Here is a 26,855-nt window from a genome sequence, read left to right on the forward strand (position 1 = left end):
AATATCAAAACACTTGCTATTGCTAACAATATAGTATATTGTAAAGAAGGTTTGTGAATGAAGAATGTTAATTAGGCATTGGTAGCCAAACAGTATCAGCATTACCATTTGTGTATGGTGTAAAAAAAAAAAAAAAAACACAGATCAACAAGTCAGTTTAATCCGTGCATTCATCCATTCACAGCTGAGTACTGAGCAGACATCAACCTCAGCACTGTTTCCCCATTTCCCTTACAATTCGATTATGTTCACTGAACATTAGTTCTGCCTGGCAAGTGGGAAAGGGGCTGAGAGTCCATTACAGTCTGTCACTACTTCCCAGGTCTGCACAGCTTTTGTTTAAAAGACTAACAATGAAGTGTGAGAAAAGACGTTTTTGGAACCAACGGGTAAAGAGTTGACGGGGTAAAGAGTTGATGCTTCTACTACTATTTCTCCATGCAGCATACCTTCATGTGATTAAGTTGATATGTAAAATATGTTACTAAACTTATCTAAACACTAAAGTCTGTATTTCTTCAAATGAAATATAAAAACACAGATACATGCTGAGCTTGTATCTAGCATTTCTTTGTTCTCAAGGTTTAATATAATTATAAAGTGTAATAAAATACTTGAAATGGGTCCAGTTTTAAGTGAACATAATTGGAGGGATTATATGTAATAAGAGAACTCAGAGCAGCGGAATATAGCCCCCTGGGAAGATAGATAGGTTCTTATGTAAGAAAAAGGGAAAAATAACTTACTATGTTTGTCATATAATCAATGGGGTTTAAACCCATAAAGACCCAGTGTTACTTTTGCGGCACTTCACAAATTATTTTTTCTCTCTATTTAGCCTTTCTTAAGTAATTTATCACCATTTAGGCCTATTATAATATTATCCTCTATATTTTATGTTTTTTCCGTGAAAATCAGGTATTCTGCCATATTGAATTTAAAGATTAAGTTGAGGGTTATTATATTGGAAATAGTGAAAAATGAAGAAAAAGTGACTTTTTCAGCAAATATATTATTAACTGAACATAAAAACAAGTGTCTCCATCCACTGTCATTTATCAAACTCCGTGGGTTTTACTGGTGAATCAATATTGTAGAAGATGATGGTGTTGCCATGTTCACTATGGAGCCTCTGAATGTCCAAATGGAACATATCTGATGACCATAAAAAAAAACAAAAGACAAACTGCATTTTGCCTTAATTATTTCAATATATCAATAGGTTTAATGGTTCAGAAGTTTTTAAACATTTTACATCAGTAGATGATTTTGGTTGCCAGTGGCTGTTTGGGTCTTTGAGGGTTAAACACTTCCTTTTTTTCTTAGAATGCGCTACAGCATTGCAGAGATAGTCACAGACATTGAACATTGACCGGCTGCATCTTCAGTTACACAAAAAAAAGACAAGAATAGGATGATGAGCATCTATGAGCATCTTGTCGAGTTCAAGTTCCAAGCTGTGCTGTAATGTTGAATCTCCAGTTGAACAGTGTTTTGTGGGACAATCCCCTCTCTCTACAGGTTCACCAAGCCCCCCCCGCCATGTGGAAGGGGAGGGCAGTCCAACAGCTTAATCCTTTTCATTGAGCGTCGCGACTGCTGCGTTCCCTTCATCCTTTGAGCAGGAGGAAAAGGGGATTTTCCAGCAGCTCATTTCTTGGGGTTTTAGACGGTGTGGTATTAGTGCAATTTGTGGGACATTTTTCACAGTATCAGTATGTGCGCCACAGCAGAGAAAGGAAAAAGCCACTGAGCATGTATTTTCACATGTTTAAGAGCACACTGTGAGTTTTCCCCTTGGCCGCACTTTTCTTCTGGTCAGTGAACGTCTCAGCCCGTGCAGAATCAGTCAGCTGTGGTATTCATGACCTTCAATTATGTCTCCTTGAACTCCAAGAACCATGTTCTGATGGGGAACTTCTACTTTGTGGCATGCTGGTGCCTCCTTTGTTTTTATTGTTTTTATATAAACTGAGCAAACACACATAAGTGTGATTGTGTGTGCTTTGGCATACGTCAGTGTACAAGCCAACTGGGACTTGGCATCCATTTTATTACAGTCATCCTCTTATTGCCTTAAGGCCACACTGAAATATAGAATATGATTTTACTCCCCTGTAAGTTCGTTCACTTGTCCAGACAGGAAGTCATTTTCAAATAAGTCTCAGCTGATGCTTATTGGAACTGACTTCAAATAAATAAACCTGTCATGTAAGAACACATCATGGAAAAACACTACATTACATAATAACTGGTGATTTTCACTTCATGTTTCACCCAAATTTTGTAATTCCAGCACTCCGAACGCAATAGGTTATGAATGTGCACACATTTGGAGGTGTTTATTACCAAATACAGAAGATGCAGCTCTAGCAGCTGCATTTTCAATCAGCTTTTGGGGAGATTTGTCTATAGACCATTACAGTAGTTAACGCTGTTAGAAATAAAAGTATGAATGACTTTTTCCAGGTTGCCTTTTGGCATTAACTCCCTGAGTTTGGCTGTATTTGTAATATAGGCCTAAATATGATATAAAAGCTGATTTTGTTGCTGCCTTTATTTACGTTTATACACTAAAAGAGTCAAATGTGAGGGCAGTAAAGTTTAATATATGGGAAATCTAACCCATGACAACCCAGTGCCAATGAGATACAGTTCAGTATGACACACTCAGCAGAATCGTAAAAGGCTGGGACCTGCCCAGGCCTGATGTCAGGATGACTGGAAATGCACAGTTTAGGGATTTCTCAACATGATTATTTCAACCATGGCAGTTAACGCTGAATTGAATCTGTGTTTTCATCACCACATCAGACATTCATTTCCTTTAATCCAAAGTCAACATGACAAAACACCTTCAGTCAGCATTCTCAGATGGTTGCAGCTCTTAAACAGGACAGGATTTGTGCATGTTACACTTTTAATGTGTCTTTATTGGTCTGCTTATTGCTGCAGCTGTAATTGTTGCATAAAGAGCTCCTCAGCATCTTTAGTTTCGCTGTCAAAGCGAATACATGTTTACAGCAGCTCATTAAAGTCAAAGGATGAAGGTTTCTTTTCTCCATGACCTGTTTGCTACTGTATGTGTTTTTTTTTTTTATTGTTGAACATGTGTGAGCCTCATGTTGATGCTTCTTTCTGGATTACAGGCTGGTCAAAGACGCCCCATGGGATGAGGTTCCGCTGGCTCACTCTCTGGTTGGTTTCGCTACTGCTTACGACTTCCTGTACGAGTACTTGAACAAAGGGCAACAGGAGCGTTTCCTTCAGGTGATCGGCAACGCCTCGCGCCTTATGTATGAGAAGTCGTACGTCCGAGGATGGGGGTTCCAGTATCTGCACAACCATCAACCCACCAACTGTGTGGCTCTGCTCACAGGAAGCCTGGTCTACATGACACAAGGTCAGTGACAACAATGATACCTTAAACCACACAGCAGGGGGTTGGCACAGACTGGATTTATCCAATATTGCAAAATCATTTGGAAGTCATGCTCTGAGTTTGCCGACATGCTCTGAGTTTGCCAAAAAAAAAAAAGAAAAATATTACCGTTAAAAATACAAAAAGTGAAAGGCTAATGTCAAGGGATAAAAGAACAGCATCACAATTGGTGACTTCAATGTCAGAACTAGAACTGCAGTATGTCCAAAGATTTAGATTTAGAGAAAAAAATCATTTGGATGTGAACAAAAAAGTAGTTCTGGGTCTTACAGGGTTAAAGAATGACTTAGTTCTTGAGGTCTCTCTTTTCCTAAGTTACCTGTTGGTACAAGTCCACTCTGTCATTTTTTTGTGATTAAATACATATTAAAGTGTGGCTCTACCGGTCATGCTTATAACATTATATGTGCTTTGTGTGTTACTTAGAAGCAAAAGAGTCACAAATTCGGTAAAAAAATCACCATAAATGCTCGTTTTTATTACGTGAATTATAGGCAGGGTCATTACTGGTCACTCCAGGGTCAGGGCCCCTACCAGTTTTTGGAACACTGAGAAGGAGGCAACATGTCTTTGACCATGCCTGACTGACGGAGCAGTGACTTTGTACTCGCGTGTACTTGACAACAGGCTGTGACAAAAGTAACCAGACAGAACTGCTAGTAATATACGTGATCTTTTGAAATAGCTAGCAATAAAAATTTAGTACAGGTACCCTTTGACCCTAAGAACACCTTCTGGGATGAGCCTTTCTACCTGTCACTCTATTTGATGCAGGAGAGGAACCATTTTCATTCAGATACTCCTCGACCTCCATGAGTGACAAAACTCTGTTGCAGAACACAGATGAGCTCATCATCTAATGAACTATTCAAGTGGAAGTTAAACAGTCAATTCATTTCTTGTGTTTGGACTGCATGAGGTGAAAGACAGTTGGAACATGTCCAAGGATTTGACTGGCACAAAAATGTATGACTTATTTTGAACCCTGTAAACCTGGAGCAGAGCAGGGCTTTACACTGATTCACCATCCTTAAGTATCGGTACTGTCACTGTGGTATGGTTTGGTATTCCACTAACCTTTCTATGTTTAATCAGAAATCATATATTTCCATCTCTGCTTCGGAGAACTCATTTCAACTCTTTGTGGGATTATTTTCCCTTCAATGAGTAAAGTTAAAACCTTGAGATGATTCTGCCATGTCTGCAAGTAACTAACTGAATAAAGAAATTCATTATTCTAGGTTTCACTGGACAGATTTAATCTAGTATGCTCTAAAGGCTATGTTCCACAGATTTCCTTGTAGATTAGGATACAGCTATAAAGCTTAAATACCTGTAATAAATAGCACACCACATTAATGTCTACAAGGTTAATGTCTACAAATTTATTTTAGCAAATGCTGTCTGCCCCCACAGTTACTTGATTTTAAAATATTCATTAGTTTTTATCTCTATTTTATCTTTGAAGTTTGGTGTTTGATTATACCCCTGTCCACCCATCTTTCCTCCGTGATTTTTATCCAACCGTTTTCTCAAAGACTATTTACCCATTTCTTTTCAAATTCAACAGTTTTTTTTTACCAATAGGACAGATGGAATGCGCAGTTTAATGGCTGAATTCCTTTTTCTTTTTTTTCTTTTTTTTTACAAATTTCTGAAAATTGTAACTTCTAACCAATTTCTCAAAGACTACAGATTGACAATCAGATTTAAAGTTAAGACTTGAGCAGAACAAGTGGTGCCATGCACAACAAACCCCACCCCTCACACATATTGTGGCTTCTTTTGGCATTGATTCCAGCTGATGTCATGATGTTTGTGTGTGCTGATGTCAGCATATCAATTGCATCTATATATGTGCCAGGTTTGAAGTAAATTGAAACAAAATTCATGTTTTTGTAGACATTTGAAATTTCGCCCATTATAAGTAAATGAAAAAAAAAAAAAAAGATTTTAAAAATTTATACAAAATTGGAACTTTGACCAACTTTTCCCAAAATGTAATCATATCTGTTCTGGGTCACTGGCAATCTATAAACTCAATTTGGTATGAATTCAGCTAATAGTTTTGCTGCTACAGACATTTGAAATGTTGGCCATTATAAGTCAATGGGGAGGGGGGGGGGGGGGGGGGGGGGGGGGTTTAATTCATAAAAAATGTGAACTTTGACCTACTTTTCCCAAAATGTAACATGGGTCACTGGCAATCAATAAGCCCAATTTGGTATGAATTCAACCAATAGTTTTGCAACTAGATTGTTAACTAACAAACAAACTGAACCAAAAACAATACCCCCTGCCTCTCCTTTTGGGGCGGGGTAATAGTGTTTGTCTTGGTTTAACTGAATTACCCAAAAAGGACAGTAATTTTGTTTTATCTAATGTACAATTATCTTTAATTTAAAATTCCAAATCCCTGAAAAGCAGGGTATCAGTGAGTAGGATGGGCACAGTGTTGTGCCCTGGGGTATTGGTAAGCCCTGCCCACTTCTTCACTTGGTTCAGTTACTTTTAGTATGTTTTGTAAATTTAGTTTTGCCTAGTTTCCTTTAACAGGGACCATGTACAAAAAAAAATTTCATAGAGGTAAGATGTACTTCTCTAGATTTAGCTATTAGCTAGTTGCATGCTGTAGCCAGGTATGCATAGCTATAAAAAAAAAAAGACAGCAAATATATAGTAGGTTTAGTTTAATTTGAGGAACTGGCTTGTTTTAGCAAGTTTTTAAATTTAATTTTAGTGTTTAAATGTTGTAATACGTGACAGTTTAACACAGGGAATAACAGAAAAATGACAAACAACTGAAACAAATAAAGTACATACTGTATATATGAGAGGTAGTGTTATAAAAAGGTAGAATTAAAGCAAAATATACTGTAAAATATTAACACTGGGCGAAAATGAAGCTGATATTAGCTGCTGTCAGTTTTAGTTCGTGTTGCATTGTTCATTGTATTTTTGTGCACTTTCAACCATCCCTTATATTTTCATTGCAATTAATAAAATGATTGTTTTAATACTACTTTTAGTTTAAGATTTTTTAGATTAGTGTCCTGTGGATGAATATCTTTATTATCTGAAAAGTTGAAGAGCTTTAATGAATGTCTGACATGTTCAGACTTGGTTCATAAATGGTGTTAGTCTCTGCTGTTGGCCTGAGGATATGTTCCATCGCTGCTCTTAATCCTTTGTAATTGTTCTCCACATACCTTTGTCACACTGTGCATTAGGTTTCCACTGCAGTCTTACCTCCTGACTCGACATGAGCACATAGTTGTGTATTTTGAATCAGTTTCCTGGAGTTAATATTTAGGGAGAGAGGACCAGGCCATAGGAAGCTGAGCACCGGCTGTACAGCCTGATCCAGTCCTGATGTGGATTCGATGACAGCTGGTTTACAGTAAACCACAGTGGTTCCAGCGGTTTGATTCAAAGCCTTTTGTAGCGGGTACAACTGGGTGCAAAGCTGTGTGAACACTCAGGAGACTTCTAGCGTGACCATTTTGCTTCATTTGAACTTGTGCTGTGCCTAAGGAAAAAGTGACTGAGCTCCAGGCTTTGGAGACTATTTTATTTGAAAAAGTGTGCTTTACAGTAGACGTCATGTGGGGATGATAGTCTCCTACTAAGCAGGGCTGAGAAAAATAGCTCCTTAAGATTGCAAATGCATGATGTATTTGCAAGTGTCTCAGTGTAACTGCTTGGTTTAGGAGAGCTACTCAGGGATCATGTCTGACACTGTGCAGAGGCCTGCCCGCATTCCAGCACTGTGTATGTATCACTTACTCCCTGTGTCGATGACATTACATCCAAATATTAGTCTGTCTCCATCACTGTAATACCGTTTTCCGATAACATACATGAGTTGTTCTTCCATCAGTTTTCTGACATGTAAACGTCCGACATCAACTTGGCTATTAGCTGCAAACCGCAAAACTTTTCAGAGTCAGTTACTCATGTCTTGATCAATTTTTCCATATTCCACAAAAGATGTGTGGTCACAGACTAGAGCTGCAGCAGTTGGTTTTTGTAATCAATTAATCTGTTATTTTCTGCAATCAAGTGGTTTTGAATAGTTGGAAGAAGTGAAAGTGACAACTTGTCCTTTATTCCAGAACCAGCTGAAACCACCACCACAATAAGTATTGAAGTAAAAGATATTTAAAAAAAAAAAAAAAAAAGTCTACACAGAAATAATAGTATAAATGAAATCTCTATAGAGAAACAACAAATAAGTCCAATGACATCTACAAAACAAAATGTGCACTGCAGACTTCAACATATTTGTATCCAACTGTGATGGGTGGTGGAAATGGAGGACCCAAATACAACAGTTCTTTTGGTGAAGAGGTAGAATTTATTTTGAAAGTTCTGAACTTGCAGGCAACAGCAAGTGTTAATCAGAAAGTCTTTTAAACAGTAGTAGTGTGTAGAGACAATCGGAGATCAGGTGAATTTCCCAGATTCGAATCTGTGGCTCTAGCACAGCAGCTGCTGTCATTGCCACTCGGCCACATGACAGGCAGAACCACTGGGTCTATAGCTCACCCTTTGATGGCAGTTGGTGAATGATGACGCCAAGTCATCACAGGCAGACGGCACAGGAAATCCAATAACACAGGAATTGTGGTCACAGACAGAAAGGCTGGTAAAGTTACCAGGGCTTAGGTGAGGAGAAGTGGTCAAGAACCAGAACACAAAAATCCAAAAAACGCTGATCTCATCGTCACTGACAGAAAGGCAGGTCAGGTTACTAGGGCTGAGGTGAGGAGAAGAGGTCAAAACAGGCAGGATCTGCAACAGGAGAAATACTGGAGAGTCAGGTCGAATCCAAGACAATCTGGCACTGGGTGTTTGAATCTGCCCTGCTAATATTCTGACCCACTGATTAGGGACAGCTGGGTGACAGGTGAAACCGATCTGATTGATGAGGTGTGGAAAGGTGAGGGAGAGGAGAGGACAGCGGCAAGGGCAGACTGTGACATACAACTGTGTGTTGATCCTGGCGTCATGTGAGTCACAATAAGTGTTCATGTGAAACACAACAGCGGAACCAATATTTAATGGCAGCGAAATAAAGGAAACAAAGCTTTGATTGAGGAAAATTATAATCAAATAGTTTATTAATTTGATTCAAGTCAATTAATCATTTAATCGATTAATCGTTTCACCTCCGTCTGTACCAATGCCTCTATCTTCCCCACGTTTCTTCACAGACTCCCTTATTCCTCCTTCCACAGTTGGTCTGAGTTTACATAAGTCTGTTTATGGCGTTTATTCGCTGTGTCAATGCTGGAGCAGTTTGCAGGATTTTGTATATGTTTTGTTGATGGACTTGAAAGGAGTTAAGATCATGTTGAACTTCTGCATTTCTTTCTTATCAGTAAGGTGTGAAGCACCGGAGCTGAAGTGTTTATGTTGGTTCAGTTTATCATGACTTGCATTCAAGTCATGTTTTGTGTTATTAACCTTTGTTTTGGATTGAGCTGAGACACTGCATCAGGACCAGAAGCACAGAATGAGAAAGGTAGAGCAGGAACAAACAGATTCTCTGCTCATTGTTCAAAATCAAAACTGCTCAATAGAAATACGTTGTCATGCTGTCAAGACTGAGATTCTGCATGTCACTGTATTTTGAGTTTGTCATGAGACAAAGTCAGAACAAAATAGAATATGAGAAGCCATGACAGTCTACTATACATGAAAGGAAACAATAAAATTCTGTTAACCCAACGGGATTCCGTGTGAAACCAATATTCTAGCATGTGGCAACTCATATCCTTTATGTCTACATGTGGAAATGTGGAAAACATGGGAATTTTGTGTGGTTTTTGATGCATACCTCAAAGGATAAATCTGTTGATTTGAACTGAACCTGTAACAAGACAAGCATCAGCACTAGATTTGTCCTACAAATGGTATTATCTATTCATTGAGCTCATTAGCACAAAAGATTCTGTACAAACATGTATAAACCCACTGGACATATCCTTATGTTTATATAGATGTCTCTGACTGACATTTAGCTCTATGTCTTTGTTTTTCTAACAGTAACAGTGTGCCTCTTACATGAAAACTCTGTGGGTTTGACTGACAGACTTGGTTTATATAAGTAGAGGAAAGCAGATGTGCATTCCGGATGCAGGTATTTGCTTATTTGTGCCTTGAAGCTGAATCCTGTAGAACAGTGTACAGTTTATCCACAGTTCTCTGCTGTGTTCTTGTGTCCTCAGTCTGTCTTATCAACACCCTGATGCTTTAGTCCCTGATTTAATGTTATTTTCTATGGAGAAATGTTTGAAAGTTTAATAAGAACTGCAGTAACAACATGATTTAAAATGATTGTATGTTATTGTTTGTGGGATTTAGCAATGCTACTTGTTCATTGTTCAGAAAGTGACTTAGTTGTGTCCAAATGCTGCAGTGTATTTTCATTTAAGAATTAAACAATGAACAGATGAACAGTTAAAACAAAACTGCGGTGTGATTACTGCGTAATACTAATACAATTAGTTTGTGTTCTTAGTATTTTGCATGTTATGGTTTGAAGTAACAGTTGAAGGTTTCATTACTATCATTACCAGCATGGAAGCTAATGTTAGCTAATGTTAAACAGCTGAGGTGTGGCTCTGACAATGGACCTTTTCAAAACTTCTGTATTTTTGACCGGAAATGCACAATCATTGCGTAATTCTACTTCCTCGCCTATCAGGGCAACTACAGCGCAAGTGAAGAACAAGAGTTTTTGTAGCATTCCAGGTTGTTCTTGTTCTGCCCCAAAACAGCCGTATCTGTCTTTTCATTTTTTTCCTTTTGGACAGTGAGGTTAGGCAGAAATGGATTCAGGCGATCTGGCGGGATGAGGGACCAAAGTTTGTGATTAAAAAGGGCAGTACGTATTTCTGCACCAGACATTTCACATCTGAAAGTAACTATTAACTAACCCTAACTCTCACAAAAACCTAGTACAATTGCTACAAAGATGACAGACACACACGTACATAAACAGAAACGTTACCTGAAAAAAAGGTTAGCACTGGGGTAACATTACTGTCGCTACATAGAAGACTCTACTTGGACAACCCTAAACAGAACAAATTGATGCCATGATGCTTCATTCAAAGCAGACTATGATGCTTTAGTAAGGTCGACTGTACATTAGTAAATAAAGTAAACATGCGAATGACATGTCATTCTAGCCAGCAGTTCAGTAATAACCTGATCATTCTCTACTTAACTTGAGATTTATGGACAAATTCCACGTGGAAAAATGTGTACCCTTTATTGATTTTGTTCTTTTTGGCTACAGAGTTTTCTTCAATGAACCTTGCAACATCACCAAATGTAATATTTGGCAAATCAGACAGATTGTGTGCTCTCTTATCCATTTTGTCTCACTGTGTTGGGCATTCCTATTTTTGTGGGCATTTCACCTGGGCCGGGGTTACATTCTACATCCTAGGGTTAGGGGATAACTGGATTGTGATACCGTAATGACACGAGAACCTGCATCAAACATGAAATGCCCCAAAAAATATTCCCCACTGTGTTGATGCTTGGCAGGAAGTCCTTTTCCATGACAATAACGTATTTCTGGCAAGTGTGATAAAGGTCTATATAATCAGCATTAACTGTAATGTTTACTGTTGTGGAATAATGCTTGTGTTTTATATTTTCTAGTAATTTGTGCTTGTAGCTTGGCTCTGTAAAAATGTTATGGTTATTGCTTAATTCCAATAAAATTAGCTTGTTTCTTTACCACAGTTTTAAGATGGCTTCCCCAACACTATGAGCTTCTTGCATGTTAACATTGGTTATATCAAATACTGTGCTGTTTTACTATTTTTACTTTTCTTTTCCTGTGTAGTGTAACTTGGTAGTTATTGTTAGGAATCTAAGTGTGTTTTTGCCGTTTAGTTGAAGTTAGTTAGTGACTCTGTGGTTATTTTTACTGCTGCTGCTGCTTCTTAGTAATTATTCCACAACTGTGACTTGTTGCTGTTATTGTTCAACAAAACTATATCTTAAAACTCTAACTATTTAAATTTATGATATTTTTAAGTGCTTGTTAGAGTCCAAGGATGTTGATGATGTTGATGTAAATACGTAAATAATATTTAATTTTTAATTTCTAATTCTATATTTATACCAATACCAAATGTCTTATTTTTCTCTTCATAGTTTCTTTTTTTTCACTTGTCTGTGGTCTTTTTAACTGCACTAGCTGTTGTATTTTTTGCCGCTGCTAACTGTGAAATTTCCCCATGGTGGGATGAATAAAGTCTTATCTTATCTTATCTTATGTTCAGCAATTTTGACAGGTCTTTGGCACAACTTATCACGCAAAACTCAACTTTCACTTTTTTTCTTTTTTTTCTTTTTTTTTTTCTTTTACCTTTATTTAACCCCATTTAACCCCCTATTCAATCCCATTGAGATTAGGAATCTCTTTTGCAAGGGAGACCTGGCCAAGGTAGCAGCCATACAAAGTCCAAACAATTTAAAACACATACATGATACTCAATTAACAATAAAACACAGTAACAACTATTCAACCATAATGGCATCAAGAAAAACAGTGACATTCCTTCTTCACTGCATTCTCCATGATACTTTTAAAATCATTAATAGAAAAGAATGTATGTAGTTTTACAGTTTTTGCAGCTATCACTAAGCCATTTCAAATGAGAAGTAACCATTTGATAATAAATGTTAGGCCAGTCTTAGGGGAAAATGAAAATTCATGCATTGAAAATTTGTTCGAAAAAATGTTGTAAACATTAGAGAAAAACTAAGAGGACACGCAGTTTGTGTCATAGTGTAGTGTTTCGCATTACTGAATTTTTTAATGTGTGCCATAATGTAGTGAGTCATTTTGTGGTATTGCTATTTGATGTCGATTTCCAAGGAGTTTGGGTTGTGATGACGTTTGACTTCCAGCACATAGAGCTGTTCTTTGTTCAGTCATAGTTGCTGTCATTACTCATGCTGACTACAAAGTTTTTTTTTTCTGTTTTTCTTTTTCTTTCCCTTTTCTCTTAAGTGATATAAGTACCTCTGGGAATATAAAATGTGTCATTTACTACAGGACTTTTCACAGGAAATGCACGCTTGATACAATATCTTGAGCTGAGGGGATATAATTGTCGACAGCTCTTGATAAAGTGAAGCAATGAGTGAGTTTACAAGATCACAACAGTCACAACAGTTCAAACATGTCTTGTAAAAGGCACGGGTAGAAGTGACAAACCAGAATCTGATTTTTTTTTCCCCCATCATTGCTCTGGATGTTTTGTTCACAAGGTAATGATTCAAGTGCACAGACCTAAAAGAAAGGGAAACAAAGAAAGAGATGGTGTGACCCAAAACAGAGCTGAAAGAACCCTCAGATTTTTACTTTTTTTTTAACCCTTGTTTCAGTTTCTTATATCTGCTTGGCACATAATCTTGAGCTGATCGTTAGTTGTGTTTTCAGCTCTCAAAATGAATTTACAATGGTTGTCTAAAGGCTGCTAGTTAGCATTTAGTCAGCCAACAACTACTATAACAAACCTCTTAGGCGAATATGCTGCAACGAGAGCATTTGTGACTTAACTCAATAAAACTCTAAATCTTAATTTTTTTTTAATTAATTAATTAATTTATTTATTTATTTTTTTTAGATATGGGTGTTTCTATGAAACTGGTCCCTAAAAGCAGGAAAGACAAGATGTAGACTAATGTTATGAAGCAAGTTTGGAAGGGCTTCGGGTCTATTTTAAAATAAATATTTACTGAGATAAAAGAGAAACTATTTTATCTAACTATTTGACATGCGCATACAAAAGTCTGCATGTAACACAGACACCGGGTTTCTATAATGAACTCCCCCATCTTTTTCTTTCAGGTTTTTTTCCCAATACCCACACTACAGGGGTTGGACAAAATAATGGAAACACCTTAAAGAATCAACAAAATATAATTTAATATGGTGTAGGTCCGCCTTTTGCGGCAGTTACAGCCTCAATTCTCTGAGGTATTGATTCATACAACTTGTGAATTGTTTCCAAAGGAATTTTAAGCCATTCTTCAGTTAGAATACCCTCTAACTCTTTTAGAGACGATGGCGGTGGAAATTGACGTCTTACTTGAATCTCTAAAACTGACCATAAATGCTGAATAATGTTGAGGTCTGGGGACTGTGCCGGGCATACGAGATGCTCAACTTCATTAGAATGTTCCTCATGCCATTCTTTAACAATTCTAGCTGTATAGATTGGGGCATTATCATCTTGAGGTGAAGGTGTTTCCATTATTTTGTCCAACCCCTGTATTACACAAGGCAAATCCACAAACAGTGATATCTGAGTTTTCCCCTGGAATTATGACTAGTTAGTATTCCAGCAGTGGACAAATGATTCTGCATGCAATGATTACCCTGATGTAACTGAGGTAAAATGGACACGAAAATTACATGCTACTATTTTTTCAAATATCTTTTTATTCTCTCCCAGGTACATTTTGGGAATCGAAGTAAATATGCAAGGCAGAGTGTTTCACAAAAATGACAGCTGTTGCAAAATCACTTGCGATTTATTTGTATTTAAATGGGCAGATTCCATGCGTAACACGAGTGGACACAATGGGTTACGCACGAAACCTCAAATTAGACTGCTGATTTATGAAAAACCTGCATGTCTGGATTAGAAAAACCACTAGGATTCTCAAATTTAACACAGTGTCTTTATTTATGGTCTATATAAGACCATTCCAAGCCATGTTTTCAAGATAAAATGCACTGACACCTTGGTAGTTTTTCCTGTCCCAATTTTGGTCCTATTTTTGGACCCAGTATTTCATTATAAATTCATTAATTATGCGATGGCTCAGAGCAAGTGTATAATTTTTCTGTATTTATCTGAGGTCATCACCAAGGTCATAATAGTTTTGGATTTTTCATTATTGTTTAGTTTTATTTAGTTTTTACTTTTTTCTCTAATTCAGTTAGTTTTAATCCGTTTTTAGAGCAGGTTTGCTAGTTTGTATTAGTTTTCATTTTTTTCTAAATGCTTAGTTTTAGTTTTAGTGTTAATTTTAGTTTTGTTGTATCTTTTATCTTCTTCGCCGTCGTATTCAAATAAATCCCATACAGGACTCTGCTGCTTTCTCCCAACTTTAGTCTCCATGTTGCCAGGTAGAGTGGGCGTGAGAAGACAACTTTAAACGACAAGTGACGAGAAGTGACGGACCGTGAAGTACCGTATGGTGCCACTAGCTAAAATAGCTAGAGCAAAATAAATCGCTTTCGTATCAATCCGACATTGACAAAGACGAAAACAAGGGCAATTTTATCCATAATTTTTATACATTTTAGTTAGTTTTGTAAGCACACAATACAGTTTCAGTTAGTTATTGTTTTTTTTCTTTTAATTATAGTTTTATTTATTTCAGTTAACAAAAAGGTTTTTTCAATTCTAGTTTTCATCATTTCGTTAGTTTTCCTTAACGATAATAACCTTGATCAGCCCTAGGTACATCCTGGGGGAAAATGTCTAAATTTGTCTTTTGTTATTGGGTCTAAAAAGCTGCAAAGTGCCAGGTCCCAAAATAAACCCAGTTTCACGGAGAGACCCATATTTATAATAAGCAATTGTATAACAGTACTGGGATGTATTCAGCCATCAGACTTAAGAGTCTGATTTGACCAGCTCTAAATGTAAAGTGTCATCACGGGATAACTTTTGTTATGATGTGGCGCTTTCTAAATAAACTTTGACTGATGGAATCATATTCAGCTTAGCAATGCTACATGACAATGTTACATTTAGGAGAAAGTAGTTTGTATTGGAGATGAAGCAATTAATTGATTAATCAACTCAAATCGATTAAAAAAAAATTATTACAATTTTCCAGAATTGAAGAGTTGTTTCCCTAATTTCTCTGCCGCTACACATTGGTTCCACTGTTGTTTCACACGAATGCTTATCATGACACACACGATGCCAGGATTGTTCTTAAGTTGTTAGTAAGTTGGATCCAAATGTGTTGAAGACTGCAGTGCACATTTTGTGTGTAGATGTCGTTTGACTTGTTTTATGCTGTTGTTATTTTTATATAGATATTTCTTACATATCCTTTCATACTTTTGTGTACTTTTTTTTTTTTTTTTTTTGTAATGTTACGTAATGTCTTTTTTTTTCCTGTAATGTTTTCAGTCAGTGAAGACGAATTTCCCCACGGGGACCAATAAATTAAATCTAATCTAATCTGTTTTTTGTTCCAGCTGGTTTTGGAATAAAGGACAAGTTATTTGTCATTTTCAGACAAATTTTTTTTTTCACATTTTTACAATTTTTTTCACATACTCAAATAAACATTGAATCGAATCAAATTAAAAAAAATGCCAGTTTTAAGTTTGTCCTGCTCCTAAGTGACCAAAAGTACTAGTTCTGACTACAAATTAATTTATGTGCCTATTTATTCAGCATTTCTGAGGCTATTGATTGACATGAGCTGATCTGTAAATAATTGTTTAAAGTTGAGGAGAGTGACTGAAGCATCCTGAAGCCCTCACTGTCCCAGGGGTGTATGAGCTCTGTTTGTGTAAATGTGGTCTTTGTACCCACCAGAGGTTCCTGTTTGATAGTAAATACCCGATCTGTGTAGACCAGCAGTCCCCAAACCCAAACTAAACAGTGTTCGGGACAGTCGCTGGGGACTGGCCTGGCTCACTGGAGGGGTGGGGGAGTCTAGTTAATATCAATGGCCCAGAGATTGCTCAATGAACTAAGACTGGAGTGTTTATGTGGTCACTTGTTCTCATAGTAAACTCTATGTGTGTGATCCAGTGTGTGTGTGTGTGTGTGTGTGTGTGTGTGTGTGTGTGTGTGTGTTTGTGTTTGTGTGCATGTGTGTGTGTGTGTGTGAGGGGAGTATAGTTGGCATAGTGTAGTCGTGTGCAGCCCTAGTGGTGTCATGCTTTCCATACACAGCTCAAAGGTATGTGTGGAAGGAGTGTTAAAGGTTTCCTTAGGTAACACACTGAGAACACCTTGTTTACTGTGATGCTGTTTTTCATCATTTCCATTCAGAATAAACACAGTGAGGTAACACACATACAGGCTGAATCATGAGGTTGCGGTGACTTTGAAGTACACAGTGTGTCTTTTAGGGTCGTGGTGTGAACTGTGAACGTAGTCTTAATTATCATAACGCTTTAACCCATAAAGACCCAGAACTATGTTTTGTGGTGACTTTATTTTTTGTTGTTTTTAAATTGGACAGCTTTTTATGTTTTTTCATCTATTCTTGTATTTTATTCTTTTATTTTTGTTTTATTTATTCTTCTTTACAGCACTTTGGTCCACTGCGGTTGTTTTAAAGTGCTTTACAAATAAAGTTGGATTGGATTGGATTCCAAGTGATTTTTTTTTCTTTACATTTAACCATTGATGTAAATCACTTTACCAACCAAGTGATTTATCACCATATATTATAATATTATGCTTTGCATTTTTGCTGTGAAAATCAGGTATTTTCTTATATTTAATTTACTGATCGTATAGATCAGGGGTGTCAAACTCATTTTGGTTCAGGGGCCACATTCAACTAAATTTGATCTGAATTGGGCCAAACCAGTAAAATGTATATATTATTGTGTTATATTATGTCAACTCCAAACTTTTCTCTATGTTTTAGAGTGAAAAAGTAAATTTACATTATGAAAAGGTTTAACATCTACAAACTATCCTTTCAAACAATGTGAATAACATGAACAAACTGAAAAAATAAGTGTAATTTTAACAATATTCTGCCTCAGTTTATCATTTACACATGTTCATTATTTATAACTTACAATCACAGTGGATCTACAAACACAAAACATTTAGTAACAGATGGAATCTTGTTAAAATTGTACTTACTTCTCTTAAGATATTTCAGGTTGCTCATATTTTTTCAGGTCATTCACATTTTTTGTGAAATTAATCTTTGTTTTAGTGTAAATACATAAAAAAATTTACATTTACAAACAGAAAAATTTAGAGTTGTCATTATTTATATGTTATTTTTATAGTATTTTACTGGTCTGACCTACTTGAGATTGAATTGGTTTGAATGTGGAACCTGAACTAAAAGGATTGTTAATATCTTCAGTAGGGCTGGGTATCATGGCCAATTTCCATAATTGATTTGATTTCGATTCATAAGGTTCTGAATCGATTAATCACAATTCGATTTGATTCGATTCAATATCAATTCGATTCAGTATTAATTGATTGATTGAGAGTAATTTAGTGATACCAAAGTACAATTTTGAGTTGTAACCTAATTATTTGAGTACTGCAGTCATGCAACACATCAATACTGATATCAGTATTGATATTAGAAAGGAAATAAATATGACATTTCAGCAATAAATTGCTGAATGTGCTCTTAAATAATGAACAGGACAGTGGCTCAGAATGGACTTTGTCATCTTTATTCTGTTTTACGGCTGGAGGCTTCTACTCACTGGGGGTGGGGTGGGGGTGTGTGTGTGGGGGTGCGATCTGTGATTGTTGGTCGGAGTGGAGCGGGGCTGGGGGATGCACACGCTCCGTGAATGTTGGTCGGGGAGCGGGGGGGTGGGGGTGGTAGCGTAGCGGTTGGACATTGTCGTCATACTCCTCCTCTAACTCCATACTCAACCATAGGTGATAGTATATGGATCCAAGTTGTTATTCCAAGAACAACCAGCTTCCGCAACTCGCCGGGCAGCCAGTTCCTTCACACGGCAGGTTCGAGTTTGAGACCAGAGGACCTCCAGCGGAGGAGGTTTCCCCACCGCGTCTTTTCCGCGTGCGAGACCAAGTCTTCCCCAGGGGTTTGCAAGATGGAGCCGCCTGCGGTTCCGCATACTCTCAGTCCTGCTCTGAAAAATCAGTCTCATCCACTATTAATCGATTATGCAAAATTAAAATGAGATCGATGTAAGATCGATTAAATCGATTTTTTTACCCAGCCCTAATCTTCAGTGTAATTTTTACATTTCAGAAATTCATCCCAAGGGCCGGACTGGACCCTTTGGCGGGCTGGATTTGGCCCCCAGGCCACATGTTTGACACCAGTGGTATAGATGTTTTGTAAAAGCTTGGAAAATTGAAAGGTTATTATATCAAAATACAGAAAATTGAAGAAAACATGTCAAGTGCCTGCAGCCACTGTCATTTGTCACACTACATTGGTTTTATTGATGAACCAATGTCGCAGAAGACAGTGATGTTTCCATGTTCACTGCAGAGACTATGAATGTATTCAAAAAGACATGCATTTGACCTCAATTATTTCATTGTATTGATAGGATTAGACATTCAAAGTTGGTTAAAATTTTATATCAGTAGATGCCTTTAGATCTTTGAGGGTTAAAGACCCTTACCTGTACTGAGGTCTACTACTGTCTCTGTTCATGGAAAGATATGTTGTTTATTTTCGGCAGCTTTTATTCTTCATTCACATTCTAGTTTTAGTAAAGCTTCTTGCTGATTTATGGAAACCATGTGCAAAATGTAACCCATATTCATACTTTGCACGAATACCCTGGAAATTGCATGTGCCACCAAGTTGAAACAACCTCATATTTGATATCCCAACATTTACTGTTATCATGATGTTAAAGGGTATTCTGATAAATTATAATTGTGTCACCCAGTGCTGTACTCCATTTGAGTTTAACACTCAGACTGAGCACTCATATCCAAACATTTGTAAATAAAGTAGACCTACATCCAAATATACAACTTTAACTTAACCTCCCAGTATCCTGCCCAGGGAGGCCCTTCTAAACCACTGAAAGCACTTAGTTCGCGCAGCGCTTTCGGAATGTCTTTTTTTTTATACAGTTTGTTTTTAAATTTTACATTTTTTTCATAATTCATCAACTTGAGCCATAAACAAAAATACCAAATACTCAATAACTGTCAATTTTTTTTAATCCTTTGAATGTCATGTTGGCATCAAATCATATTTTTTGATGCAGAAAACACAAAACATTTTTTTTCAACATACATGAAACTTAAATTATTATTTTTATTTTATTTTTGCAGCCTGGCATATGTCAATGATTAACAGCAATATTGGTTAATATGCATTATTATTTTTTGTACTTGGTCAAAATACTAGCACCTATCACCAGCTGTGCGTGAAATACACACCTATAAATAAAGCAATTAAATATTACATATTGATTTATTTTTACACTCTAATTTTATTTTATTTTTGTAGATCAAGGTCAGCCCTAATCGTAAATATCAGATATTCATTTTACATTTTTCAACCCTCTAAATGCTCTTGTTTAGGACTAAATACTCTAGTGGGACAGGAGGTCTTAGCATTTAGATCCAAGTAGGGGGTACTCTGATGGTGGAACCACTGCCTTAGTATGGTGTTTAAGGTGGGTCTTAAAGCAGGATACAGTTCGTCCAGACCTCCTTACTGCCAGTGGTGGATAATGGCTCGTCCATTATCTGCTCAGGATGAGGTTTCTTCTGTATTTAACCTGTAAAACCTTCTGTTATTACCCTCCAGGTTACCTCCAGGAGGCCTACCTGTGGACCAAGCAGGTTCTGTCCATCATGGAGAAGTCCATGATTCTCCTGCAGGATGTGACAGATGGTTCCCTGTATGAAGGCGTGGCTTATGGGACTTACACCACCAGATCTCTATTTCAGTACCTGTTCCTGGTGCAGCGTCACTTCGCCATCAGCCACTTTGACCACCCCTGGCTCCTCAAACACTTTGCCTTCCTCTACAGAACCATCCTGCCCGGTAACTATCACACAACACACTTTCGTCTGGAACACTTGTTTGCTTTCTAAAAAGCAGAAAATTCATGTGACCCACTTCTCACTGAAGTGGGTATATTTAGGGGGCTGAAAGCAGAGCAAGTCAACAATCTGTAAGCAAGTGTTTATTCAGCTATGAATGGCTGACACATCCAGTTACTCCAGAGGAGAATACTCCTGCCAAAGCTTGGTTTTATTAGATTAGGTTTGGAAATAACCTCAAGCACACTAGAGAATAGCTTTTCTTCTGACTTTGTATGGGGTATGCATAGGTGTAGTTAATACCCCCCTGGATGCTGTTGGACCTGGGGCAGAGTAAGATGTCAGGTTCAGTTATTTCACAGTCCTCCAAATGATGGCCTCTGATCTGAGTCTGTACATCAGCCAGGACGGCTTCACATCCAGAGCCACAATAGCAGCTTTCTCCTCCCCAGACAGGAAGACAAGGCCAGATTCTCTTTAACTACGCCATGATTGCTGTGTGTTCTTGGAAGTGTGTTTATGTACTGTTTATAGAAAGTAATTGGAAAAACAGTTACTTTAGTTACAGTTTTGTAAGAAACCATACAAGCTAAAGAACAGAAGTTAAAACGTTTTTATTAAAATTAAGAGGAAATGTACTCACCTTGTAATTAAACCGGTTTCCATAATGTATCATAGATGGATGTATGGATGTATGGATGTATGGATAGATAGATAGATAGATAGATAGATAGATAGATAGATAGATAGATAGATAGATAGATAGATAGATAGATAGATAGATAGATAGATAGATAGATAGATAGATAGATAGAGCAAGCTTTTCCGCTGCGGTATTTGTGGTGTCGACAGAAGGAGATGCCACAGCCTAAACTAGGCTTCATCGCTGAGGTTTAATATCGGGGGGAGTCACCCTGGCCACCTGTCCCACACCTGTCTGAAGGCTGCCAGCTTGTCCACACTGCAACGCTGCGGCCAGGACCAGGACAGCCGGTCATCAACCAGATTGTGGCATTGATGAGTTAGAATCGCTTTAGGGACATGGTGGAGCGAAACACAGACTGGCCTGTCTTTTTGTCCCACATGCTGCAGGTTGCCTATTTGTGGCAGCGGTACATCCCTGCCGGCAGGAGGAGGCCCAAATACGCACACATATGCGGGGTCGTATTGGTCCAGTTCAGGTTCACAGGAAAATCACCGCTTATCAATTAATCTTTAATTGATCAACGAGGACAACCAACTAATGATTAATAAATTAATCGATAATTTTCATCCCTAATAAGTTTAAACATCAGACAGAGGTTATTATGTATATTTAGTGGCCCATTGCTTTAAACCAGTATGGAGTGTGTGAAGTCCCACAAAGTGAATGTTTTGTATCTGTTTGTGGTAGTTAATTATCTGGTTTAAACATGTTATTATCAGCCATTGACATTGCACAGTTAAGATATTGGTTTATTTACCATTCCACAGTTTTATCCTTCACATTCAAGTTCAGTGTTGCACAGTGAATGTGTAAATACTAATGTAAAGGCTGTTGTCACTGAAACTTGTCACTGAAATCCATTCATAGTAAACAATCAAGACCTACAGCGTTGTGTCCTCATGTGCATATTAGTTCATGCTTTGTTCATGTGTATTTGATGCAGAGTCCTACTGTAGTTCACCAGCTGTTCATTTCACCTCAGTCATTGCAAATAATCCATGCTTACCCTGTAATACCATTGCTTCAAATCCTGTAATGAATGCCACTAACAATGTGCTCCTTTTCCAAAGCTCACTGGAAGGCATAGAAATACTTTAAACACACATTTCATGTAAAAAGATGTCATTTTGTTTATGTTTTTTTTTTTTGTTCAAAAATGATTTAGTATAATTACATGCTTTAGTGTCTATAGCTGGTTTCTAAGAATCCTCATTGTGCAAGGTTTTTCTTACATAATTACACACAACAACAACAGTTTGAACTGTTTGGACCAGGTTTGTAACTGAGTTGGATCGCAGCAGAAAACATTGGGGTTCGATTGTGGGGGACACTTTAGTTCATTATGCATTTTGACAGATTTATGTGGTGATGTTTCAAATCCACATCTTATATCAAGTGATATTTTTGTGTGTTTCTGTCCTCCAAACTTCAGAATGATTCAGTGCAGCTTTGTATTTGTCAGATTTACCCATTATTTATGATACAATAAAGTGTATTTCTGTCTGTCTTCTCTATGCTTGGACACCACTGATGTTCTGTTTTCTCTGTGGGCTTCACCAGGTTTTCAGAGGACTATAGCCATTGCAGATTCCAACTACAACTGGTTCTATGGACCAGAGAGCCAGCTGGTCTTTCTGGACCGATATGTGCTGCGTAATGGCAGTGGAAACTGGCTGGCAGATCTGATTCACCAAAACAGGGTGACTGAAGGTCCAGGGCAGGCCAGTAAAGGCCAGCGATGGTGCACGCTTCACACCGAGTTCATCTGGTGAGCTGCTCAGTTTCATAACAGGACATATCTGACTATTAGGAACAGAATGTCCCGACAAAACTTAATGGGCAAAACATGGACAAATGCTCTGTGATTCAGTAGCAAACGATACAAAACACACACAACAAACTAATAAAGTGTTGTTTAAAAATATAAAAAGTATCAAAGACCAAACATATGTGCAATAAACCGCACTTACTCAGCAACAACACTTTTCCAAAAATAAAAAATGGACCATACAAAAAAAACCACATGACTTTTTGCACAGTGTGTTACAGCATATTTATTTTGGCCAGTTTCTCACAAATGTCTTGTACTTTGTTGTGAGTCAGTCTGTACATTTGGAAGAAAATTGTCAGCACAGACATAGAAAGATTGTGGCAAAAGCCACATGATAATTTTGAGGATTTGTTTGTATTTGCATCTTTCTTTGTAAATCACAGGGCATTTGGGACTGTGGCTCAGAAGGTAGAGCTGATCGTCCAGTAACCAGAGGGTTGGTGGTTCAAATCCTGCTCTGTCCTAGTCATGTGCCGTTGTGTCCTTGGCCACAAGACACTTCACCCACCTTGCCTCCAGTGCTGCTACTCACACTGGTGTATACGAGTGAATGTTTGGTGGTGATCAGAGGGGCAGTTGGTGCGGTTTGGCAGCCACTTTTCCGTAAGCATGCCCCCGGGAAACTGTGGCTATAAGCGTAGTTTACCACCACCAGAGTGTGAAAGTGTGAGTGAATGAATAATGGATCCAATGTACACACTTTGAGTATGCATTAATAGAAAAGTACTTGATAAATCTAATCTATTATTCTTATTTGTAAATGTATGTATGTATGTATGTTTTGTCTGTTTTGGGTTTGGCAGGAAATTAGGACAGTAGGCTAGAGCTTAAAATTAGACCAACAGTCCACACGCTACCTGATCTAAATCCTCTGTGTTGCAGGTATGACCCAGGGCTGATCTCCAAGCCTCCTTCAGATTTTGGAACAACCCAACTCCATTACTTTGAGGACTGGGGTGTGGTGACCTATGGCAGCGCTTTACCTGCAGACACCAACCACACCTTCCTCTCCTTCAAGTCTGGGAAGCTTGGAGGTCGTGCCATATTCGACATTGTCCACAAAAACAAGTACAAAGAGTGGATCAAAGGGTGGAGGAACTTTAACGCTGGACATGAGCACCCTGATCAGAACACTTTCACCTTTGCACCCAACGGTGTCCCGTTTATTACAGAGGCACTATATGGACCCAAATACACTTTGCTGAACAATGCGGTCTTGTTTGGCTCTGCTGTCTCAGGGAGTTGCTTTAAGCCATGGGCTGGCCAAGTTACAGAAGCCTGCGACTCCAAATGGTTGAAGTACAAGGTGGGGTTGGCGGCTGATGCCCAGGGCAGAGTGGAAGCTGTGATGGAGAGGCACGGAATGGTGTTCATCCGTGGGGAGGGAAGCTCTGCTTATAATCCAGAATTAAAAGTCAGGAGCTTCCAGAGGAACCTGATCCTCCTGCATCCTCAGCTCCTGCTCCTTGTGGACCACATTTACCTGGATCCAGACAGTCCAACCAGAGCCATGAGCGCCTTCTTTCACAACACAGAGCTGCCGTTCCAGGACACAAAGATAGATGGTGTTCATGGGGCGTTTGTAACTCACGGTGAGGAAAAGTACAAGATGTTCTGGATGGACGACACGGGCTACAGTAACAAAGGGGTTGTTGGGTACTGGAATTACCCTCGAGGGTACCCTTATAATGGTTCTAACTATGTGAATGTCACAATGCCATTGCGATACCCTCACACCAGGGTGGCCTACATTTTCTTTGGACCAGAGGTGGACGTTCAGAGCTTCAGCCTTCGTGGCGATGACCAGAGAGTGGATATTTACTTGGCCACCAAGGACCACACTTACACCATCTACCTACTGACTGGAGAGGTCACCAGCAAGCCTCTGTTTGCCATGGTGCTGCTGGACCGCAAGAAGATCGTATTTGAGAAATCGGCAGCCGTGATGGACAGCTCACCTGAAGAAGTAGAGGAATATGTCAACGTGATGGAAGACAACCTCCAACACGTCAAGCCCGTCTTCCAGCAGATGGAGCGACACATCCTGGGACGGGTCCTGAACAGTGCTAGCTTCCGCAAGACTGCGGAGCGCCTCCTCCAGTTCTCGGACAAGAAGAAGACAGAGGAGGCCATTGAGAAGATGTTCGCCATGTCCAAGAAACAGGGCAAGGGCAAAGCGGGAAAGAGAGTGAACCTCGGGGAGAAGCTCTCAGAGACTCTACCTGACATTTTTGCACAGATTGAGTTGAGTGAGACGAAGGAGAGGCAAAGGACGTCGAAGCGTGTATACGACGACAGTCCAGAGGAGGAAGACGCAGACTCTCGAGCTTTTATAGATTATGCAGACGGACGCAAAAACAGAAAGGGGGGTGTTGTCAAGGGACGCAAATTTAAGGAAGTTCATATGGTGGCGACGGCGGGGGCTGAGGGTCTGTCCAGCACAGCCTCCTACATCCGACTGTTCCTCCTCATGAACACCGCCACTTTCTTTTTGCTGCTGGCTGTGTTACTGACTCGCTTTCAGAGGGGGCGGAGCTTGCACACACAGAGGTGTTTCTACACCATCCTCCTGATCGACAGTTTCATCTTACTGTACCTGTACTCGTCCTGCTCACACACACAGTGTTAGCGTCAATGGAGTGGAGTCGAGGACGGTCGTCCAGTAACAGACTGTAGCTGTTGTTCACGATGGACAAAAAGCAAAAATCCACCCACACTTCAGTCTGAGCCAGATCCTACAAAGCAGCATTAGGGCCACTGTCAGGAAAAAAAGAGTTTTGTTTCAAGATTTTCAGAAAGTGTTAAAACAATAAAGTTATTTTTGGGAATAAAACAGTTGACATTTTAACTGAAAATTTTTAGAAAGAAATTTAGTCAGAATTTTTTTAAATTTCTGAGAAAGACGCCATTTCTAAAACAACTGAATATGACATACAATGTCATGATAATATTTATGCTTTTTCAGACTATATTTAAGAACAAATTTTCCCCTAAATATTCTGACACGAAGTGACTCACCATGCACAAATTGGTTTTGCATATTTAAGGCCCATTTATGTTCACTTTAGGTAGATGTTTAAAAAAAGTCTTTTATACTTCCACTAGCGCGTTGACCCATGGGATCCACAGGTTGTAGGTGTGGTAGTTTTTATGCTGTTGTGTATTCGTGCATGCTGTACCGCATTTGTCCAGCAGTCACCGCCAAAGTGTTCTGGGTATAGCAACGGGATTGTAAGGCTATTGTATTACAAAATTACTAATATTTTCCAAAACATTGATCCTATTAACTTGCCGTTTTCACTAGTCTCATCCTCAACCAAAAATACATAAGTATGTAAACCTGCATCAGTCAGCTCTTTCCGGATTTTGTGTGAATCCCTGGACACACACGCACACAGAGGCCACTTGGCTTTTATAATATAGATTATGTTTGAATGAGCATTTGGCACCAATCCACCAGAGGGCACCACTCTGAATTAACATATTGGCCAAAAAGAAGTGTAGAGTTTTTAGAGAAGGGGAAGAAAGTTAATTACACAATTACAAATATGGCAATGGCAGAGGAGGTGTAACGCATTTTAATACTGAGAATGTTAGCATTAGTAAAACCATCTCCTGAGACGGGAAAATATGTTTTATTACTTTTTCATTACTGTTGACCATTATACCTGTTGCAAATTGCATCATACCCGAATTTCTGTCGATTTTTTGTGATATAGTCAAATTAACAATCTCCGCTTAATTACCCCCCCCCCCCCCCCCCAAAGAGGAAGCAAGGGGTATTGTTTTTGGTTCAGTTTGTTTGTTTGTTAACACTTTAGCAGTAAAACCATTGGTTGAATTCATACCGAACTGGGTTTATAGATTGCCAATGACCCACAATAGATGTGATTAGATTTCGGGAAAGGTAGGTCAAAGTTAAAATGTTTTATGAATTTTTTAAAATCTTCCCATTTACTTATAATGGGCAAAATACACATGAGGGGCAGGGTTTGTTGTGCCTGGTACCACTTCTTTAGCATCAGCTTGAAAGCAAAAACAAAACCAGTTTGTTTTCTAATGTACTGGTATATAAATTCTGGTGTCAAGGGGCTA

The 26,855-nt window shown here is 38.5% G+C and overlaps 1 protein-coding gene across 3 annotated transcripts in view; it reads left to right on the forward strand.

Moving 5' to 3' along the window:
- Positions 1 to 26,327, forward strand: part of dse (dermatan sulfate epimerase) — a 38,653-nt gene extending 12,326 nt beyond the window's left edge. For all 3 annotated transcript variants that reach the window (XM_030127948.1, XM_030127949.1, XM_030127946.1), the window contains exons 3-6: positions 3,150 to 3,403; positions 19,985 to 20,224; positions 22,490 to 22,697; positions 23,643 to 26,327. In XM_030127948.1, the coding sequence (XP_029983808.1) occupies positions 3,150 to 3,403; positions 19,985 to 20,224; positions 22,490 to 22,697; positions 23,643 to 25,389 (2,449 nt within the window). In that variant the 3' untranslated portion in view covers positions 25,390 to 26,327. The remainder of the gene's footprint in view (positions 1 to 3,149; positions 3,404 to 19,984; positions 20,225 to 22,489; positions 22,698 to 23,642) is intronic.
- Positions 26,328 to 26,855: the final 528 nt, after the last annotated feature.

This window comes from Sphaeramia orbicularis, chromosome 24 (assembly GCF_902148855.1).
Source record: "Sphaeramia orbicularis chromosome 24, fSphaOr1.1, whole genome shotgun sequence".
Taxonomy (NCBI): Eukaryota; Metazoa; Chordata; class Actinopteri; order Kurtiformes; family Apogonidae; genus Sphaeramia; species Sphaeramia orbicularis.